This window comes from Oryctolagus cuniculus, chromosome 5 (assembly GCF_964237555.1).
Source record: "Oryctolagus cuniculus chromosome 5, mOryCun1.1, whole genome shotgun sequence".
NCBI lineage: Eukaryota > Metazoa > Chordata > Mammalia > Lagomorpha > Leporidae > Oryctolagus > Oryctolagus cuniculus.
In genome coordinates, this window is record NC_091436.1 from 66,178,328 (window position 1) to 66,195,697 (window position 17,370).

General features: G+C 44.1%; 1 protein-coding gene across 2 annotated transcripts in view; it reads left to right on the forward strand.

Moving 5' to 3' along the window:
- Positions 1-17,370, forward strand: part of POPDC1 (popeye domain cAMP effector 1) — a 37,322-nt gene that overhangs the window by 11,562 nt on the left and 8,390 nt on the right. For both annotated transcript variants that reach the window (XM_002714830.5, XM_008263326.4), the window contains exons 6-7: positions 6,627-6,794; positions 7,694-7,835. In XM_002714830.5, the coding sequence (XP_002714876.1) occupies positions 6,627-6,794; positions 7,694-7,835 (310 nt within the window). The remainder of the gene's footprint in view (positions 1-6,626; positions 6,795-7,693; positions 7,836-17,370) is intronic.

Sequence of the window (17,370 nt, forward strand, 5' to 3'; positions counted from 1 at the left end):
GAGAAGGCTAATGTCCTGGCTCTTCCAGTTCACACTCTTCACTTTGCTATTGTGAGGGTCAGCTGCACCCTGGGATTTGTGCTCTGAATTGTATTTTGTGTCACCACCATCTACAAACTAGTGCAAGGCCACTTCTTTCTTGTCTCCTTCTTTCCTTGGACCTCCTGACAGTTTCTTCTTCCAAATCCTAGCATTTATCTCTTGTATCTGTTTCTCTGTATTAGGTAGCAGGTGGTTTTTTATATGGTAACTCAGTCTCATCTTATCCTGAAAAGCCCAGGATTTGGGGATAGGGTGAAAACTCAACCTTGTTTGTTTCCTGAAGCAAGTTATCCTTGGGAAGCGGAGCTCCTAACGAGTACCACATTTTCCACTGGACTTCAAAGTAGATTTATAATTAAGTGAATAAAAAAGGAATTTCTACCACTAGCTACAGCACTGTTTTTTCTTGGGGACTGGAGGTTGGATTTCATAAATTGGATTTCAGTAGATAGGAATTATTGCTGATAAACTACGAATGAAGGTTCCAGAACCCATGACCCGTGTTGGGACCCCATAGCTGGATGGATCAGCCTTTCCCAAAGATTCTCAAGAACCTGGTGTGGCATTTCAGGACTGGTCAGTGGATAAAAACTACCCTCACATCATCAAGCCTGTGTCTTGTGCCATGGGAGCCAAGTCCATCTGAAAAAAACTCTTGGGAAAAATTTTGCTTTCATTGTTTATATAATGTTCCTCTTGGCAGGATATGCCAGAGTGAAAAATAGCTGTTGCACATCTGTGTAGGAGCAGTACACCCATTGCCTCTTAGAGAACCAAGTTCCAGATGAAAATGCCGCATGCTTCCAGGGCCAGCTTGTCACTACGTAAGCCAGACGGCAGGAGTCAGACTTCACCCCACACGTGCTTTTCACCTGCTAATCGCTTCTTCTCCAACTCTGACCTGCTGCAGGTGTTCTCATAAGGAGGCACTTCCTGTGAATTTGTATTTCTTTAAATTCATTCTGTGGTTGGGGTGCTAATAAATTGTACAGTAGGAGGGAAAGAAAGGCAAGAGGACTCAGTGCCCATCCCTTTAGATTGCACAATGACAGAGTATTGCGCAGGTCAATGTGTAGTAATTACAGTGAAAACAGGCAGAGTGCTACTGCTGAGAAAAGTCTGAATTTACAGTTCATTTTCCCTCGGTGCACACAGTCATTTGGGTACTTAGATAGCTCCTGCTTTTAACTATTGATAGAAGCTTGAAAATCATTTTTACAGAAAGTAAGAATAGTGTTTTGTGTCCCATTTCTTCTTCTTTGTGCAATTTTATATCAAGTGAGCTTTAGACATTTTTCTTTTGCATTCTGTCACATGCTCTTAGCCTTGTCCTGGTGCGACAGAGCCCAAAGATGAAAGCTTTATTGACTTCAGGGGAAGAGGAAGATCTTAGAGACATATGTCCATGTTCTTGTGAAATAACTGAACATTAAGTTTTAGCTGATATTTAAAGTTAGCATCCCCTCTCTCCCTCTCTAACTCTGCCTTTCAAGTAATAAAATACATCTTTAAAAAAATTAAAATAAAAAAGGGGCACTTGCAATGCCAGCATCCCATGTGAGCATTGGTTCAAGTGCCATATGTTCCACTTTTGATCCAGCTCCCTGCTAATGTGCCTGGGAAAGCAATGGAAGATGGTCCAAGTGTTTGGGCCCCAGCACCCATGTGGGAGTCCTGGATGAAGCTCCTGGCTTTGGGCTAGACCAGCCTGGCTGTTGTGGCCACTTGGAGAGTGCAGCAGTGAATGAAAAATTCCCTCTCTCTCCTTCCCTGTCCCTCTCTCCCTCTTTCTTCCTCTGTAACTCCACCCTTCAAGTAAATAAAAGCAAACCTTTAAAGTTGACGTTATCTTAATATGAAGTAATATTTTGGTGAAGCTCTGAAGTCAGTTAAGCAGCCCGTTTGACTGCCCTGTATTTTTGTGCTTGTGAGAACTCAATAAGCGTTAGTGGAACAGACCACTCCCAGGACATTTTCATGTTGCTGGTGTCCGGGATGCTGTAGGATGCGTGGCAGAAATAATGAGTTCTCCCTACAGGACAGTCTGCCAGTCCTCTTTGTCAGACTGCGGTTTCTGATTCTGGCACACCCAGCAGTTCCCTCGAGTCCCCTCGTCCCCCTGTGTTGGAGCCCATCATTTTCTCTCCTTGGCAGGGTGTAGAACACCTGGGTCCAAAGTGAGGGACTGCTCCACTGTCTTTAGGTGATCAGGACAAACCTGGCTGCCAATGCTTAGTGTAATTCTTTACCTGAAAGATGCCCTTTCTTTGTCTTCCTTTGCTATCTTTGCTTTTGTCGCTTCAGTAAAATTCCTCACAAGAGTTCAAGGATGGCACTGCTGAAGTTTCCAGATAACATAAGAAATGAATTTAGTCTACCCAAGCTTTAAAAGTTCTTATATCGCATTATTAAAATACATTCCACTCGTCTAGAAGTCATTAACTTGAGCTGTACAGCAGAAACGAAGCATGAGCTATCAAGCAAAATGACCTTGGTCAAAGTGCTGACTACTGGCTTCCCACTCAAGACCTGCTCTTAAGGACCTGTGAAGTACTGTGTGTACTGTAGGTGTAGCTTGTATTTGAAGGCTGTAATTACATTTATAGTTGGTAATCATATAAACAGGTTTAACGTCATTTTCAACTGTCAATTAAAAATGCCGTTGCTAAGCACATTATAGTCTCACAATAGAATTATCATTGCCTCAGTGGAAACTTGAGGTATTGCAAATAGTTGAAGGCTTGATGCTTTACATATCACCTAAGTAAAATGACTTTTTCTCCAAGACAATTTTCAACTCCTCTTCTAACACCTTTTCCCACTGTGTGTTAATTGTGTTTTCTAAAGTCAAGGATGACATCTTTGCACAGTGAAGAGACCTCAGTTTAGCACTTGAGAACACAGTTGGGCCACCGTAGGTACCCATTTCTCACCTTTCTGTTACCACTCTGTCATTTCCTGTTGACTTAGCTGCGCCCTCCTGTTTCTTGGAATTCCCCAGGGCTGATTTGACTTTATATTCCTCTTCCTACAAATCTCGCCTGCTTTTTTCTTTTTCTTCTTCCTCTTCCTCCTTCTCAAGTATTGTTAAGTGGGAAAGCGAGAGGGCACTGTAACTTGGAGGGTCCTCCTCCTCCTCTCCTTCCTCATCCATTTTAAAACAATTATTTTTCACTTTCTCTACTGCAGAACGTAGACTTCAAGACCTGGTATTCCGCTCTTCTCTGTAAGAGCACGTCCCGATGTGCTATGCAGCACACCTTGTTGCCACTTGGACAAAGAATTCTGGGTGGTTGTCTTGAGGAATTTTGGACACATTGGGTAGAATTTGGCCTGGTGGGAAAATCTGTCTGCGCTAGAAGTGGAAAGAGATCACTCTGCCATTCATTAACATGTGTTTGTCAATAAGTTTTATGGTGCTTCTCATTTTGTCTGAAAAATGGGGAAGTATCTAAAATGCACTTTTGGGGGCCGGTATTGTAGAGTGGGTAAAGCCAGCATTCCATATGGGCGCTGATACATGTTCCAGCTGCTCCACTTCAGATTCAGCTCACTGCTAATGGTCTTGGAAAAGCAGTGGAAAGTGGTCCCAGTGCTTGGTCCCTTGCTGCCCACATGGGAGACCTGGATGAAGCTCCTTAACTTCGGCTTGGCTTGGCTCAGCTCTGGCCATTGCAGCCTTCTAGGGAGTGAAGATCTTTGTGTTTCCTTCTCTCTGTGTAACTCTGACTTTCAAATAAATAAATAATTTTTTGAAAAAATTTATTTATTTATTTGAAAGTCAGTGTTACACAGAGAGAGGAGAAGCAGAGAGAGAGAGAGAGAGGGGTCTTCTAACCATTGGTTCACTCCCCAACTGGCTACACCGGCCGGAGCTGTGCCAATCCAAAGCCAGAAGCCAGGAGCTTCTTCCGGGTCTCCCACGTGGGTGCAGGGGCCCAAGGATTTGGGCCGTCTTCTACTGCTTTCCCAGGCCACAGCAGAAAGCTGGATCGGAAGTGGAGCAGACAGGTCTCAAACTGGCGCCCATATGGGATGCCAGCACTACAGGCCAGGGCGTTAACCTGCTGCGCCACAGCACCGGCCCCAATAAATAATCTTTAAAACACACTTTGGAAGTGTGTTTTACTTGATGGATGTAAAATCACCTCTTAATTGTTAATATAATATATACACAGTTAGAGGCATGATGTGCAATTGTCACATCCTAGTTATTTTCCCACTTCCTCTCTTGTGTTTTCCAAAATGCTGCCATCTGAGTTGTCATATTTCATTTCTGTCTTTATTCTCAGCCCCTCTGGTAGAATGCAAGCTTCACGGGGCAGATGTCTTACCCGTCTTGTTCACCATTGAAACCGCAATGCTTTGAGTAGTTTCTGGCATAAAGTGCGTGCATGACAATGTGTATTGAAAGAATGAAATTTCATGTTTTATGGAGTCTTTGAACTGCTGATGCATTTATTAGTTTTATGGATTCCTACTTGTAATGTCAAAAATAAATGCAAACTTTCTTTTTTCTGGGAACACTGATCTATTTTTAAAATAGCCAAAGCCTCTGATTTGCTTTGATTCAGCCTGTTGTTGCTGGATTTTTCATTTTCTCTCTAGATATACCCTTTCTCCTCTGATACGTGATTAATTTTGTGAGTAACAAAGGGAAACTAGCTCCTTTGGAAACATTTGCTCCTAGGCCCAGATAGGACTTTGTGTTGAGTTAGCAAACCTTTATTAATCTCTCATGATGATGGGCATCAGGTTTAATGTTGCATATATAAAAGTCGCTTTTGCCTTCAGCACTATTTGTGTTCGTTTGTTAGTTCCTTCATACAATAAACAAACATGGAGCACCACTGTGTGCCGGACTCTAGGCATTCGAGCAGGAGACATGCAGTCCCGGCCATCAGAGGGCTCAGGAGACATGGATTGTCAACAGATAAGCATGGATGTGGTGATATGAGTGCTACAATGAAGGGAGGAGGAGGAGGGGGAGAACTTGAAGAAGCCCTGCATGGGAAGGATGGCTCTAGACACTGAGCCGTGAGGGCATGGCCCTGCCCCTGGAGGAGGGGTTGATGTGAGAAATCCTTGAGCTGTGCACAGTTACAGTGCCCTCTTGCTCTCCCACTTAACAATACTTAAGGAAAAGAAATGCCTTCCCAATCCTGAGCTAACTGGGGGGGGGGGGGGGGTAGGGGGGGGTCCTGTGTGTATCCCCAGCGGGCTACCATTGAAAGGTCACACCAGAGAAACACAGGACAGAAGCCCCTCGCCAACTATGTGCGTCGGGTCTGGGCCCTGGAGCTGTCAGCCTCCAGTGCGTACTTGCAGTGCTGGCTGGACAGAGGTGTTGCATCCACAGTCTGCCTGGCAATTCTGACCTCAGTTCGTTTGCTTGAAGCTGTGTTCTTAAGCTTCCTGTGATAATCAAGAAGGTAGCAGGGATGGAAACTTCTGCCTGTGAGCCACGTAAGGCCTACAAAATCATTTTGGCTCTGCCAAGGCAACTGTAGCTGGGACTTGAAATTCAATAAACCTGGGGGCCAATGGTTTGGCTTAGCGGGTAAAGCCGCCGCCTTTGATACTGGCATTCCATGTGAGTGGCTAGTGGTGCTGCTCCACTCTGATCCAGCTCCCTGCTAATGGCCTGGGACAGCAGCAGAAGACAACCCAAGTGCTTGGTTCTCTGCCGCCAATATGGGAGACCCAGATGAAGCTCCTGGCTCCTGGCTTCAGCCTGGCCCAGTGTTGGCCATTGTAGCCATCTGGAAAATGAAACAGCCGATAAAAGATATCTTTCTCTCTGTCTCCTTCTCTCTGTAACTCTGACTTTCAAAATAAATAAATAAATCTTTGTTTTAAAAAAAGCCATTCAATAAATCGAAAACCGGCGTTTTAAGTTAATAGTTTGGTATGGCCCCAAGAATGATGTTATAAATGTGCAAATGATCATTGGCAGGAAAAGGTTCCCAGCTCTGATAAGGGAATCTGTAGCGGTAAACACATCCAACTGCAGCCTCAGCCTAGCAAGCTCCCCAGTAGTGGTATTCACACAGTGGCCCTCACCAGACCTCACAAAACAAAACCCCACAAAACTCAGCAGAATTTGCTTTTGGATTTTATTTTAACTAATTGGACAAATCATGACGATGATAGTATCCACTAAATTATTCTACTCTATCCTTACTCCAAATTACTATAACCAGAATTCATAGGAGTCTGGCCTTGTGGTGTAGCAAGCCAAGTCACCACTTGGGATGCTGGCGTCCCATATTAGAGTGCTGGTTCAAGTCCTGGCTACTCATTTCCTACCTAGCTTCCTGCTAATACACTTGGGAAGTCAGTGGAGCATGTCCCAAGTACTTAGGTCTCTGCTACCCGTGTGGGAGACACAAATGGAGTTCCTGGGTCAGACCTGGCTGTTGTAGCCATTTAGGGAGTGTACCAAAAAATGAAAGATCTCTGTCTCTCTCTCCTCTCCCTCCCTCTCTGAAATAAATAAATAAATCTTTTTTAAAGAAACTACATTAAAAATGAAAGAGTTAATAGGAATAGTTTTTTTCTTTGTACATTTGTGTCTTTTGCAGGTCACCATTGTTGCAGATGATAACTGCAGATTTTTATGCTGGTCAAGAGAAAGATTAACCTACTTTCTGGAATCAGAACCCTTCCTGTATGAGATATTTAGGTATCTTATAGGAAAAGACATTACAAATAAGCTCTACTCGTTGAATGATCCCACCTTAAATGATAAAGTAAGTGTTTTTCTGAGGCCATCTATTTTGTCAAATAAATATGCATAGTGAGCTATACTGTATTTTACCTGAATGAATGTCTTCCTGGATATTCACTAACTGGTCGTCTGTTAAGTGGAGTGGGGACACTGACAGTGTGGGGATCCTTCCGAGAATCCTGTTCTTGCGAGTGAGGAAGGATTTTGTGGTTACCGTATTTGCCGTATTTAGTGAGGGGTCTGCAAGAGTCAGGACCCAGCACTGGTGGTGATGAGGTGCTGCCTCCTTCAAGAGAGCCGTTTAAGCAATCTCAGGAAGACAGGAAGGGCGTGGGTGGGAGTGGGGCTGGAGGAGGCCAGGACAGGGCAGATCAGTGGGCAGGGTGCGGACGGACAGAGGCTGACCGACCCCAAGAAGCAGAAAAGTCCTATTTTAATCCTGGTGTCCTCCAGCCTCACACATCTTCCTGCTCAGATCCCTTCCCAGGAAGCCCATAGATGACTAAAGGAGTATGGGATTGCAAGTCCGTCTTGGTCTTCAACAACTTGGGATTTCATCTTAATTTCCCCACATTTTTCTGAAGGAAATTAAAATGATTGCAGAAGACAGCTTGGGAGACATTGTTTCTAGGATACATTGTCCTATTCTCCAGGAACAATGAGCATGGGTGTCTGTCTGTCCTCTTGTCCAGGATGTGTATCAAATTAATTTGGTGCTTATTATTTCAGATTAATAAAGAGGTTATTGAGTATATTAATTTTATATAATAATAAAGTAATAATAAAGATCATAGATTAAATTTATATTGCACTTAATAGGTGCCAGGTACCCCTTTGAAAACCCTAACTTGTTTCAAGAAGAAGCATGTGCTACTCACAGGGACTGTGTGATCTCAGAAATCCTAACACTTTGCATTGTAGAAGGCCAAGAAGCTGGAGCACCAGCTCAGCCTGTGCACGCAGATCTCCATGCTGGAGATGAGGAACAGCATTGCCAGCTCCAGCGACAGTGAAGACGGCCTACACCAATTTCTTCGGGGCTCCTCCAGCGTGTCCTCGCTGCGTAAGTTACTTCTAAATGGGTAAATGCCGCAGGGCTCTGCTGGGCGGCACTGGGGTTAGACAGATGACAACTGTGATCGGAGAAGTTACGCAGCAAGTATTTGACAATCTAAAAGTGGCAATAAAAGCAAGCTTTTAATTCGGTTTTGTGCATCAATTTGTTCACTTGCTTTTGCCAAGTACTCTGCTTAAACCCCGGCTCACTGGATTAGGGTCTGCGTCGTTGGGAGGATCTTTGACGTTGTTGTTTTCATTATTTTAGTTAGAATGAAAGCCTAGACCCAGCAATGCTTAGACACAGGAAAAACCTGCTGGATATTGACTGCTGCCTGCACATCCCAGTGTGAGCCCCAGGAGTTAAAAAGCAATGGGGTGCTAGGACTTTCCCGAAAAGGAAGGAGGTTACTCACACTACTGCAAGGTACCTCATTCACATCCCTACCAACACACAGGTTTTCCAAGATTCTTCAGATGCCTTCTGTAAAAAATTGTACTTATTTTTACTCATTTGAAAGAGCAACAGAGAGAGAAAGGAAAAGAGAAAGAGAATCTTCCATCCATTGGGTCACTTCTCAAATGTTGCATAGCTGGCACTGAGCCAGGCCAAAGCTAGGGACTTAGCACTCCATCCTGGGCTCCCATGTAGATGGCAGGGACCCAAGTGCTTGAGTCATCGCTGCTGCTTTCCAGGGTGCACATTAGCAGACAGCTGGATCATAAACCAAGTGGGGATGCAAATGCAGGCTCTCTGATATGGGATGGGAGCATCCCAAGTGGCGCCTTGCCTACTGTGCCGAACAGCCGCCCCCAGATTGTTTCTATGCATACAAATAACACTAATGACACATATTGAAGATTAGTAAGTAAAATGAGGGAAACTAAATTGTTTTAAGAATTCTTCTAAGAAAGAGAGCATATGTACTTAGAACAGATTCATGGGAAATCGTAAAAAGGCAAATTCTTCCATTGCATAAACCAAGAACTATTCATATTTCCAGTAGTGTTTTAAACCAAATAACTTTTTTAAAATGTAAGCACACATTTAACAATCCTAAGTGTTTATGTAAATGGTCTTGGAACTTTGTATGCTTTAGATAAATCAGATTAAGGACTTTTAAGTATCACATAGTTGGGAGAGGCTGGGATTTCTGAGCCCATATGATTGGTGTGTGGAGGAGGCAAAACTTTACTGCTTCCCTTTCAGGGTTTTTTGTTTCTTGTTTTCACTGGGCCTGAGAACTTCTTTGACATAAGTCAGGTTAACAGGAGAAAAACATACCCATTGCATTCCAGTTTTATGTGACATCAGAGTCTTCATAGGGAAATGAAGACCCCAGGAACAGAGTAAAGCACTTGTTACTCAATTGGACAAAGAACAGTAAGTTGTGAAAAAGCAACTAAGTCTTTAAAAAAAAAAAAAAAAGATTCATTTATCTATTTGAAAGGCAGAGTTACAGAGAGGCAGAGGCAGAGAGAGAGGTCTTCCATCCGCTGGTTCACTCCCTAGATGACCACAACAGTTGGAGCGAAGCCAGGAGCCAGGAGCTTCTTCCAGGTCTCCTACACGGGTGCAGAGGCCCAAGCACTTGGGCCATCTTCTACTGCTTTCCCAGGCCACAGCAGAGAGCTAGATCGGAATTAGAGCAGCTGGGACTTGAACCAATACCCTTATGGGATGCCGGCACTGCAGGCGGCTGCTTTACCTGCTATGCCACAGTGCCGGCTCCACAACTACGTCTTGTGGAAAGACTTTAAGAGTTATTTTTATAAGCTTTGTACAAAATTCTTTCCATCTCAGATTCCTGTCCTTAGCGATAAGAATGCTGTTTTCCTTCTGGTATGGGGAGGGGGGCATCTTTTGCATGGGAATTTCATCTGTTTTTTATTAACAGAAGGAAGGTCAGAGTGATTTTTTTTTTTAAGTTTTTTTTATGTATTTGAAAAGTCAGAATTACAGAGACAGAGGAGAGACAGAGAGAGAGATCTTCCATCCACTGGTTCATTCCCCAAATAGCCACAATGGCCAGGGCTGGGCTGGGCCAAAGTTAGGAGCCTGGATTTTCTTCCTAGTTTCCCACGTGGATGGAGGGGCCCAAGACCTGGGCCATCCTCCACTGCTTTTCCAGGGGCATTAGCAGGGAGCTGGACCAGAAGTGAAGCAGCCAGGGCTCGAACTGGTGCCCATATGGGATGCTGGCACTGCAGATGGCATCTTAACCTACTGCACCACAGCATTGGCCTGAGAGTGATCTTACACTTGCTGTTTTTTTTTTTTTTTTAAGACTTACGCTATTTATTTGAAAGTCAGAGTTACATAGAAAGAGGGAGAGACAGAGAGAGTTCTGTCTGCTGGTTCACTTTGTACATGACCACAACAAGCCAGGGCTGGGCTTCCCTGAAGCCAGGAGCCAAGAACTTTATCCGGGTTTCCCACAAGTACTTGGGTCATCTTCCGCTGCTTTCCCAGGGGCATTAGCAAACAGCTGGATAGGGCTCCGAGAAGCCAGGACTCAAACCAGCACTCATATGAGATTCTGGCATCACAAGTGGTGGCTTAATTCGCTGTGCCACAATACACCACAACACCAGCCCCTTTATTTCCTGTTTTTTTTTTTTTTTTTAATACCTTTAACTCAAAATAGTCAATATGCCATAGTGACAGGATTTTAGCTCTTTCCCATGGAAGATTTCAAAGCTTTCCAATCTAGACAGAGAAATCCATTATGGCCCTGAAAGGGATTTTATGAGCACCACAAATGATAAATTGAAACTGGTTGTATTTTATTCCATAGTAGCTTATTGAAGGTGCTGGCTACAACTCACATGGGTCAAGTGTTGCCCTGGGCCTTGTTCTTCTTGCTCTGAGACTCAGCCAGAGGAGCAGCAGGGCTGTTGCCATGGTCATGACAGAGGGAAGGCCATGGTGGCCGATTCACATGCAGACTTTTAATGCTCCTCCTGTGAAGTGGCACGGGCCACTTCCAGTCATGCTCACTGGGCCAGAGAAGTCACCCGGCTTGAACTGACATCATTTGGGAGGTCACTCATTTAATCCTCCAGCTGTGCAGAAAGGGCCTGGTAAGAGAAAGCAAAGGAAGCAGGCAGAGAGGAGAACAGACAATTTTAAGAGCAGTAAGGTAGTGATCTTCAGACTTAGACTGAGTAAATTAATATGCCAATATTTTTAATTTAATATGAAGAATTCAGGGGAGCAGTGAATTTAGAACAAAACAATGTCCAAGTAACATGTTGAACTGAGTAACAATGGGCTGAGAGGTAAGAACCTACACTAATAATTGTTATTGGGAGTAACAGGAAGGATTAATAATTTTAAAAGGACAGACAGTGAGCCTGACATAGCCACATGAAGGGGGAAATGGGAATGGGAGATGTGCAGAAGTTGGTGCATGAGGCAGGATTGCAGAGCAGGAAGGACGGCATTGATGTTATCCACCACAGTGGGCTTCATTCCATTTGATAGATTGGGAAATTGAAAATATGATAGATGCTCATTCACTCGTTTCCGGGCCACAGGGGTTGGTGCTGGGATCCAAATGTAGGGATCCTGTCTAATTGCAAAGCTAACACTTTGATTGGCTCTGCATTATAAAAAGAAAGGAAAAAATGCAAGTGATATTTGGTTGGTGCTTTGTAATTTACAGGTCCTTTTTATACCCAGTATTACACTTGAACTTGACATCTCTGTACAGTGGTCACAACAGCTGTTAGCCTTTGTCCCATTGCAAATGAATCACTAAGAAGGCAGGAGGCACAGGAGGAGGGAGAGGGAGAGAAAAAGGGAGATGGAGAGGGAGAAATCTTCCATCAGTTGGTTGACTTCCCAAATGCCACAACAGCCAGGGCTGGGCCAGGCTGAAGCCAGGAGCCAGGAACTCACCCCAGGTCTCCCATGTGGGTAGCAAGAGCCCAAGTACTTCAGCTATCACCTGCTGCTTCCCAGGGTGCACATTGGTAGAAAGCTGGAATCGGAAGCTGATCCAGGACCCAAACCCAGGCACTCTGATGTAGGATGCAGTCATCACAAGTGGTATCTGAGCCTCTTCACCAAGTGCCTGCCCCTACATAGGAATCTTTAAAATTATCCAGTATCCCCCAAAGTCATTTAACTTTTGGTTAACTTTCACTCTGGTGTGCACTTAGTGAATTAAAAACAATCCAACTCTTTAAAAATTAACATCATATATTTTCCTAGTTAACCATTTTTCACATTATTTCACCTATTCATTAACTCACATACACAAGTCAGCTTAAGCATATATATACATGTCAATATTGCCCATTATTTTTCAATTCAGTTCTGAGTAGCACATGCACATTGTGTTGGGTTGACATGTTTCAAGTCTCTTTCACTTTTGAGCTTCCCTTCCATCTCTCCCTCTGTCTGTTTATATTTCTGTATTTTGTGTAGTTTTGTGCTTTTAGTTGTCCTCTGTCCTGTACAACATTGGTTCTTGAATGTGCATGTGAATCTCTTGGCGCTCTTTTTAAAGGTCCTGGTCTGGAGTGGGACCTGGGAGCCCAGGGGTTTAATAGGTTCCCAGATGATGCCAATGTGGCTGGTGGGTGAGCTACACTTTGAGTAGGGAGACTGTGGAATTCCCTGCGTTCTGTGCTTGTGTTGATGGTTCCTGTCCTGCTGATTATGGTGTGTGGGATAGAATGCTACAAACACAGGAGGGGAATTCAAAACGTTTGTGGAAAATGGAATTAAAAGATATATTTATTTTGGTGCAAAAAATTTTCATGCCATGTGTTTTCCAGAAACTTCTTTTGAACTCTTCTCATATTTCATAACTTTATACAGCAAGTGTTCAGTTAAAAATGCAGTTCACAAGAAGGTGAAGGGGAACTCTATGTGAACTGTTTCAGTGAACTCTCTGCCACTCCCCTTTCTCACATTGAGCTCTATTTTTACCCATGTCACACGATCCCCTCTCCACAACAAGATCTCTACTCTTCATCACACAGATGCCATATTCCTCTTCCAACTGTCATTTAAAGGGAAGAAAGCAAGGAGCTAGCCTGTGAGAAATCCAATCCTGTTTGTTTGTTCTGTAGTTCATAATCTAGTTAGCTCTTTTCACTCACCCATTGCTTCACTCACTGGGTTTTGTGTGTGCATGTGTGATGGCGAGACAGGGAGGGGGCGGGGCCAGCCAGGATGGCCAAGACAAGTGAGAAGTATTTAGTCTGTATGTTGTCTTCTCTCTGTTCTGGACCAGGGTGCTTGCTCATCAGGGCACCCTGTCATATTACCATCTTCTCTCCTTATAAGGTTTAGCTCCCTAAATGTGCTTAATAAAAACACACACGCACAAACACGCATCCACACTCTGTCACACACACAGATTGATTGTACTTGGCAGTTCCATCACTAATAAGTGATGCTGAGCCAGGCATTGCCATGGCAACAGGCATGGCATATTATGTTTCCTTGAAAGTTGCAGGATTTTATTTTAGTTAATTGGGGTCAAATAAACTCCTTTGGGTTGTTTATGTTTCTTAAGTCATAAGCCAATATAGTAGGCAATGCAGTCAGTTGGAACCCGTCTTTGAGTTTGTTAAACCATGAGGATGTTTTTGGTGTATGAAATAGTAATTAAAATTTATGGTATTATTAAAAATATCATGAAATATTTAGATATATTTCTTACTGAGAAAGAAACTTTTGTTATTAGAATCAAGATGGTGCTCTAGCCAATCTACTAATTTCTACAAATAGGCTTCAGCCTGGTTAGCTTGCATCTGGTTAATATGCTTGTCTGCAAAGACAAACAACATGTCTGACATAATGAGCTTCTCTCAGATCTCTTCTGGATTGATTTACATGGAGAGATACAAAAAGCCAATGCCGCATTCTTCATTTTGAGGCTGGTTTTATGAAATAATCTGTTTAGCTCAATTTGCCTTTCATTCCCCCTGTGAACAGTGGTAGACGTAACAAACAACAAGCTTTGCATGAATTATACAGAGAAGAAGAAAGGAGGTGTGATCAGGCAAGGGAAAAGCAGTGTCCCCATTTTGTAGCTGACTAAACTGTAGCCCAGGAAGATTCAATAACCTGGTCAAGGTCACTTGCCTAGCCTTGAAATAAAGACAGGTTCCGTTTGTTGAATGATCTCAATTGGCTATTGCTTGGGAGAGAATTCACCTGCTGGGGTCGCCTTCATGGCCTGACCCATTCTGTGATGTCCTCACAGCCACCCTGCCGGGCAGGTGTTGCATTTTCCCCTTTAGGGTTGAAGAATGTGACATTTATCTGCTGCATGTTCCTGGTCCTCCAGCTAGTAGGGTCCCCTGTCCTTGGCATTCCACTAGATAAGCTCTGCCCTCACCCAACACTTTCCCATGCATAAGATGACAGTGAAGGGATTTATACAGTAATACATTTTTAACAGAAGACTGAATTATCCAGTTAAATATGTAGATATCAAATACAGTAATGAAAAGAACGTCTTAAACTGACCCCTCCAGTGTAATTTTCATCCTACTCCCAAGGAACATCAATTAGAAGCCATTTCCTCTACAATGCTAAATAAATAAAGTGCTGACACTGATTTATCCCCTTTCCCTTGATCTACTAACTTACTTCACTTCTGACTTCTCTTCCCACTTCTGCTCAAGAAAGTGATGTTGCTATTTTGTTCTCATAGTATTTATTTTTGTAATATTAAATAATGCTCTTAAATGGAAATTATCAAGGTTGTTTTGCCTTCTTTTGTAACTAAAATTACAGCATCCTTGCTTAAAAGTGTTAACGCAAATGAAACAGTGTTGTACAGTATTATGCTTTATGCAGAATCAAATAGTGAGCTCCACCTACTTTATTTCTGTTCAGTTCCAGTGTCATGACTCCAGTTCAAGAGAAATTGTTCCTGGGGTGGGTGTTGTGGTGCAGCAGCTTAAACCACCACGTGGGATGCCCAGATCCCAAGCGGAGTGCTGGTTCAAGCCCTGGCTACTCCCTTTTCAATCCAACTTCCTGCCAATGTGCCAGGGAAGACCCAAATACTTTGGGTCCTTGCCACTCAGGTAGGAGAACCCAATTAGAGTTCCTGGCTCCTTGCTCCAGCTCTTATGGGCATTTGGGGAGCGAACAGGCAGCTAGATCTCTCTCTTTCTATTTCTTCACCTTTCAAATAAATAAATACATATTTAAAAAAAAAACTGTTCCTAATACCAAATTCAAATAGATTATTTTCCCTTCATTTACAATATAAAAAAGCAGGTTTTTTTTCTTTTTTAAAAATATCTGGATACTTTTAAATAAAAGTTGTATTTTGATTGACATGTAATAATGGTACATATTTATGGGGTACAATGTTTTGTTTTGATAATGGATATATTGTGCAGAGTCAACCCAGGGTAATTAGCACGTCTACCACCTTAGCCATTCATTGTTTCTCCCTGGTGAGAGCACTGGAACTGTTCTCTCTGTTTGGAAGTACATACGTTATTGGTAACTGCTCTCGCGCCTCTCTGCAGTAGAGCATCAGAGCTCAGTGTTCCCAACTGCATCTGTATGCCTGTCATGCGCCAGGTTAAGCCCTGTTGTCCCCTGTTAGGTTTTTATTGCCTTAGTTGGCTGCCAGGAAACATCTTATTCCCCCTATCCCCTGTTTCTTCCAGCTGCTTCTCCCGTCTTAGGGCTGAAACCCATTTTATTCCTTCTTCAGGTCTTGGGGTGGCTGTCCTCTGTTTGAACCCTGCCTTCACCCCGCCTTTTGTTTCTGTGGCGTGTGCAGGTGACCCTTGCCTTGTCTGTCCTGACGGCCCTGCCCTCAGCCCCCCTGCCAGAGACCTTCCTCCCCGAGCCGCCCCATCTTCGTGGACTGGCTGTTCTGGAGCCGGCCTTCACTCCTCCTGGGCCTGTCCGCTACCTCCTCCACCCACCAGCTTCCTCCCGCAGGGCAGGAGAGGGCTCAGGACCTTGGCTGGCCCTTGGCCGCTCATGCCTGGCACATTGCAGGTCAGGGCCCTGATGACCGATCTGTGTGGTCAGGAGGAAGCCCTCTCAGGAGGGCTAACCTGCTCCAGCCTCTCCATTTACCTAAGGTTGCACACTTCTTGCTTGAGTTTCTCCGTGCTGCTGCTGAGTCCATCTGAGGGCAATTTAAGTACAAAAGGCACAGCTACTTCTCAGCATCATTGTTCAGAAAGCTTTAATTCAAACTTGGTCTCCTCAATTAAAAAAAAAATTGTGTGCTATAAATAGGCAAAGGCAGGGGAAGGCTGGATAATTCTTTGTAGCAAAGAAGCCATTAAATCCTTCCCCATCACCATTCATCAAAAATTGTATAATCTAATTAAAATTCTAAGCCCCGGTAAGGTTTTTAATTACTTGCTAAAGCAGTTGGCCAGATGGCTAAACATAATAAAAATAATAACACTTTGTAAGGAATGAAGAAAATGCCATCAAAGTTAGCGGAAGAGGGAAAAACATCTTAGAGCACAAAAGATTGGAGACTTTACAAAAGGATGCAGCTTAAGGAAAGAGAAAAGTCCCCAGACAAGCTTCACATCATGGTGCTCTGCTTCCTCGAAGCTCAGATGCAAGGTCACTCATTCATCCTCTGGAACAGGCACGCCCTTTGCTCCCGATCAAGAACAGCAAGTCTGAGTGTGTCTGTCTGTCTGCTGCTTCCTGGGAGAGGCCCTCAGGCCTTCACATAATTGGAAGCACACTGAAATAGAAGTAAGCTGACCAGGGACAGTATTCTGATAAAGGGAATCCCTTTGACCTTTTTTTCCTGTGTTTCATACCAGAGTGTTTTACTTCCGCTTTACACATGCACACATGCACACACACACATACACACACGCATGCAATGCACACACACACATAGTGCTCCCATCTGCTGATTCACTTCATGAGTGCCTGCAATGGCCAGGGTGGGCCAGGGCCAAGGCCAGGAGCTAGGAGTACTATAGAGGTTTCCCACATGGGTGTCAGAAATGCGGTCATTCAGACCCTCACTCATGCCTTCCAGGATCTGGGATGGCAGGAGCTGGAGTCAGGTACTGGAGGGGTGAGCTGAACCTGGCCACTGCAGCGTGGGAGGCGGGCAGCTTGGCTGGCATCTTAAACACGGGGCTAAATGCCTACTCCCCTACCAGAGTTTTGCCTGATTGATCTCTCTGGTTCATGCATAAAAATATTCTCCTGTGCCTCTTTAACTCAAGACTTGAGGAAGACAGAAGAGGGTCTGTGAGGTGCCTGAGCCTGTCCTCCGAGGAGGCCGGGGTCTGCTTTAGACGTGCAGTCCAGGGCCCCGGTTGTTCTTCCCGGAAATCTCCTGTCCTCCTCAGCTAGGGTCCCGCGTGAGCCACTGTCTGAACAGATCTGCTTAGGAGACGCTTCGCTGGCCACATCCAGGTCCCCTTGGCGATATTCACGCTGTCCTCACTCCCTGCCAGCTGGACACTGTGCAGGTCAGGACTCTTACTGCTAGGTGTCCATCTTCTGCATTTGCTCAGAGTCCCAGGTTTTGTAGTAACGAGTTTTTCTGTTAGCT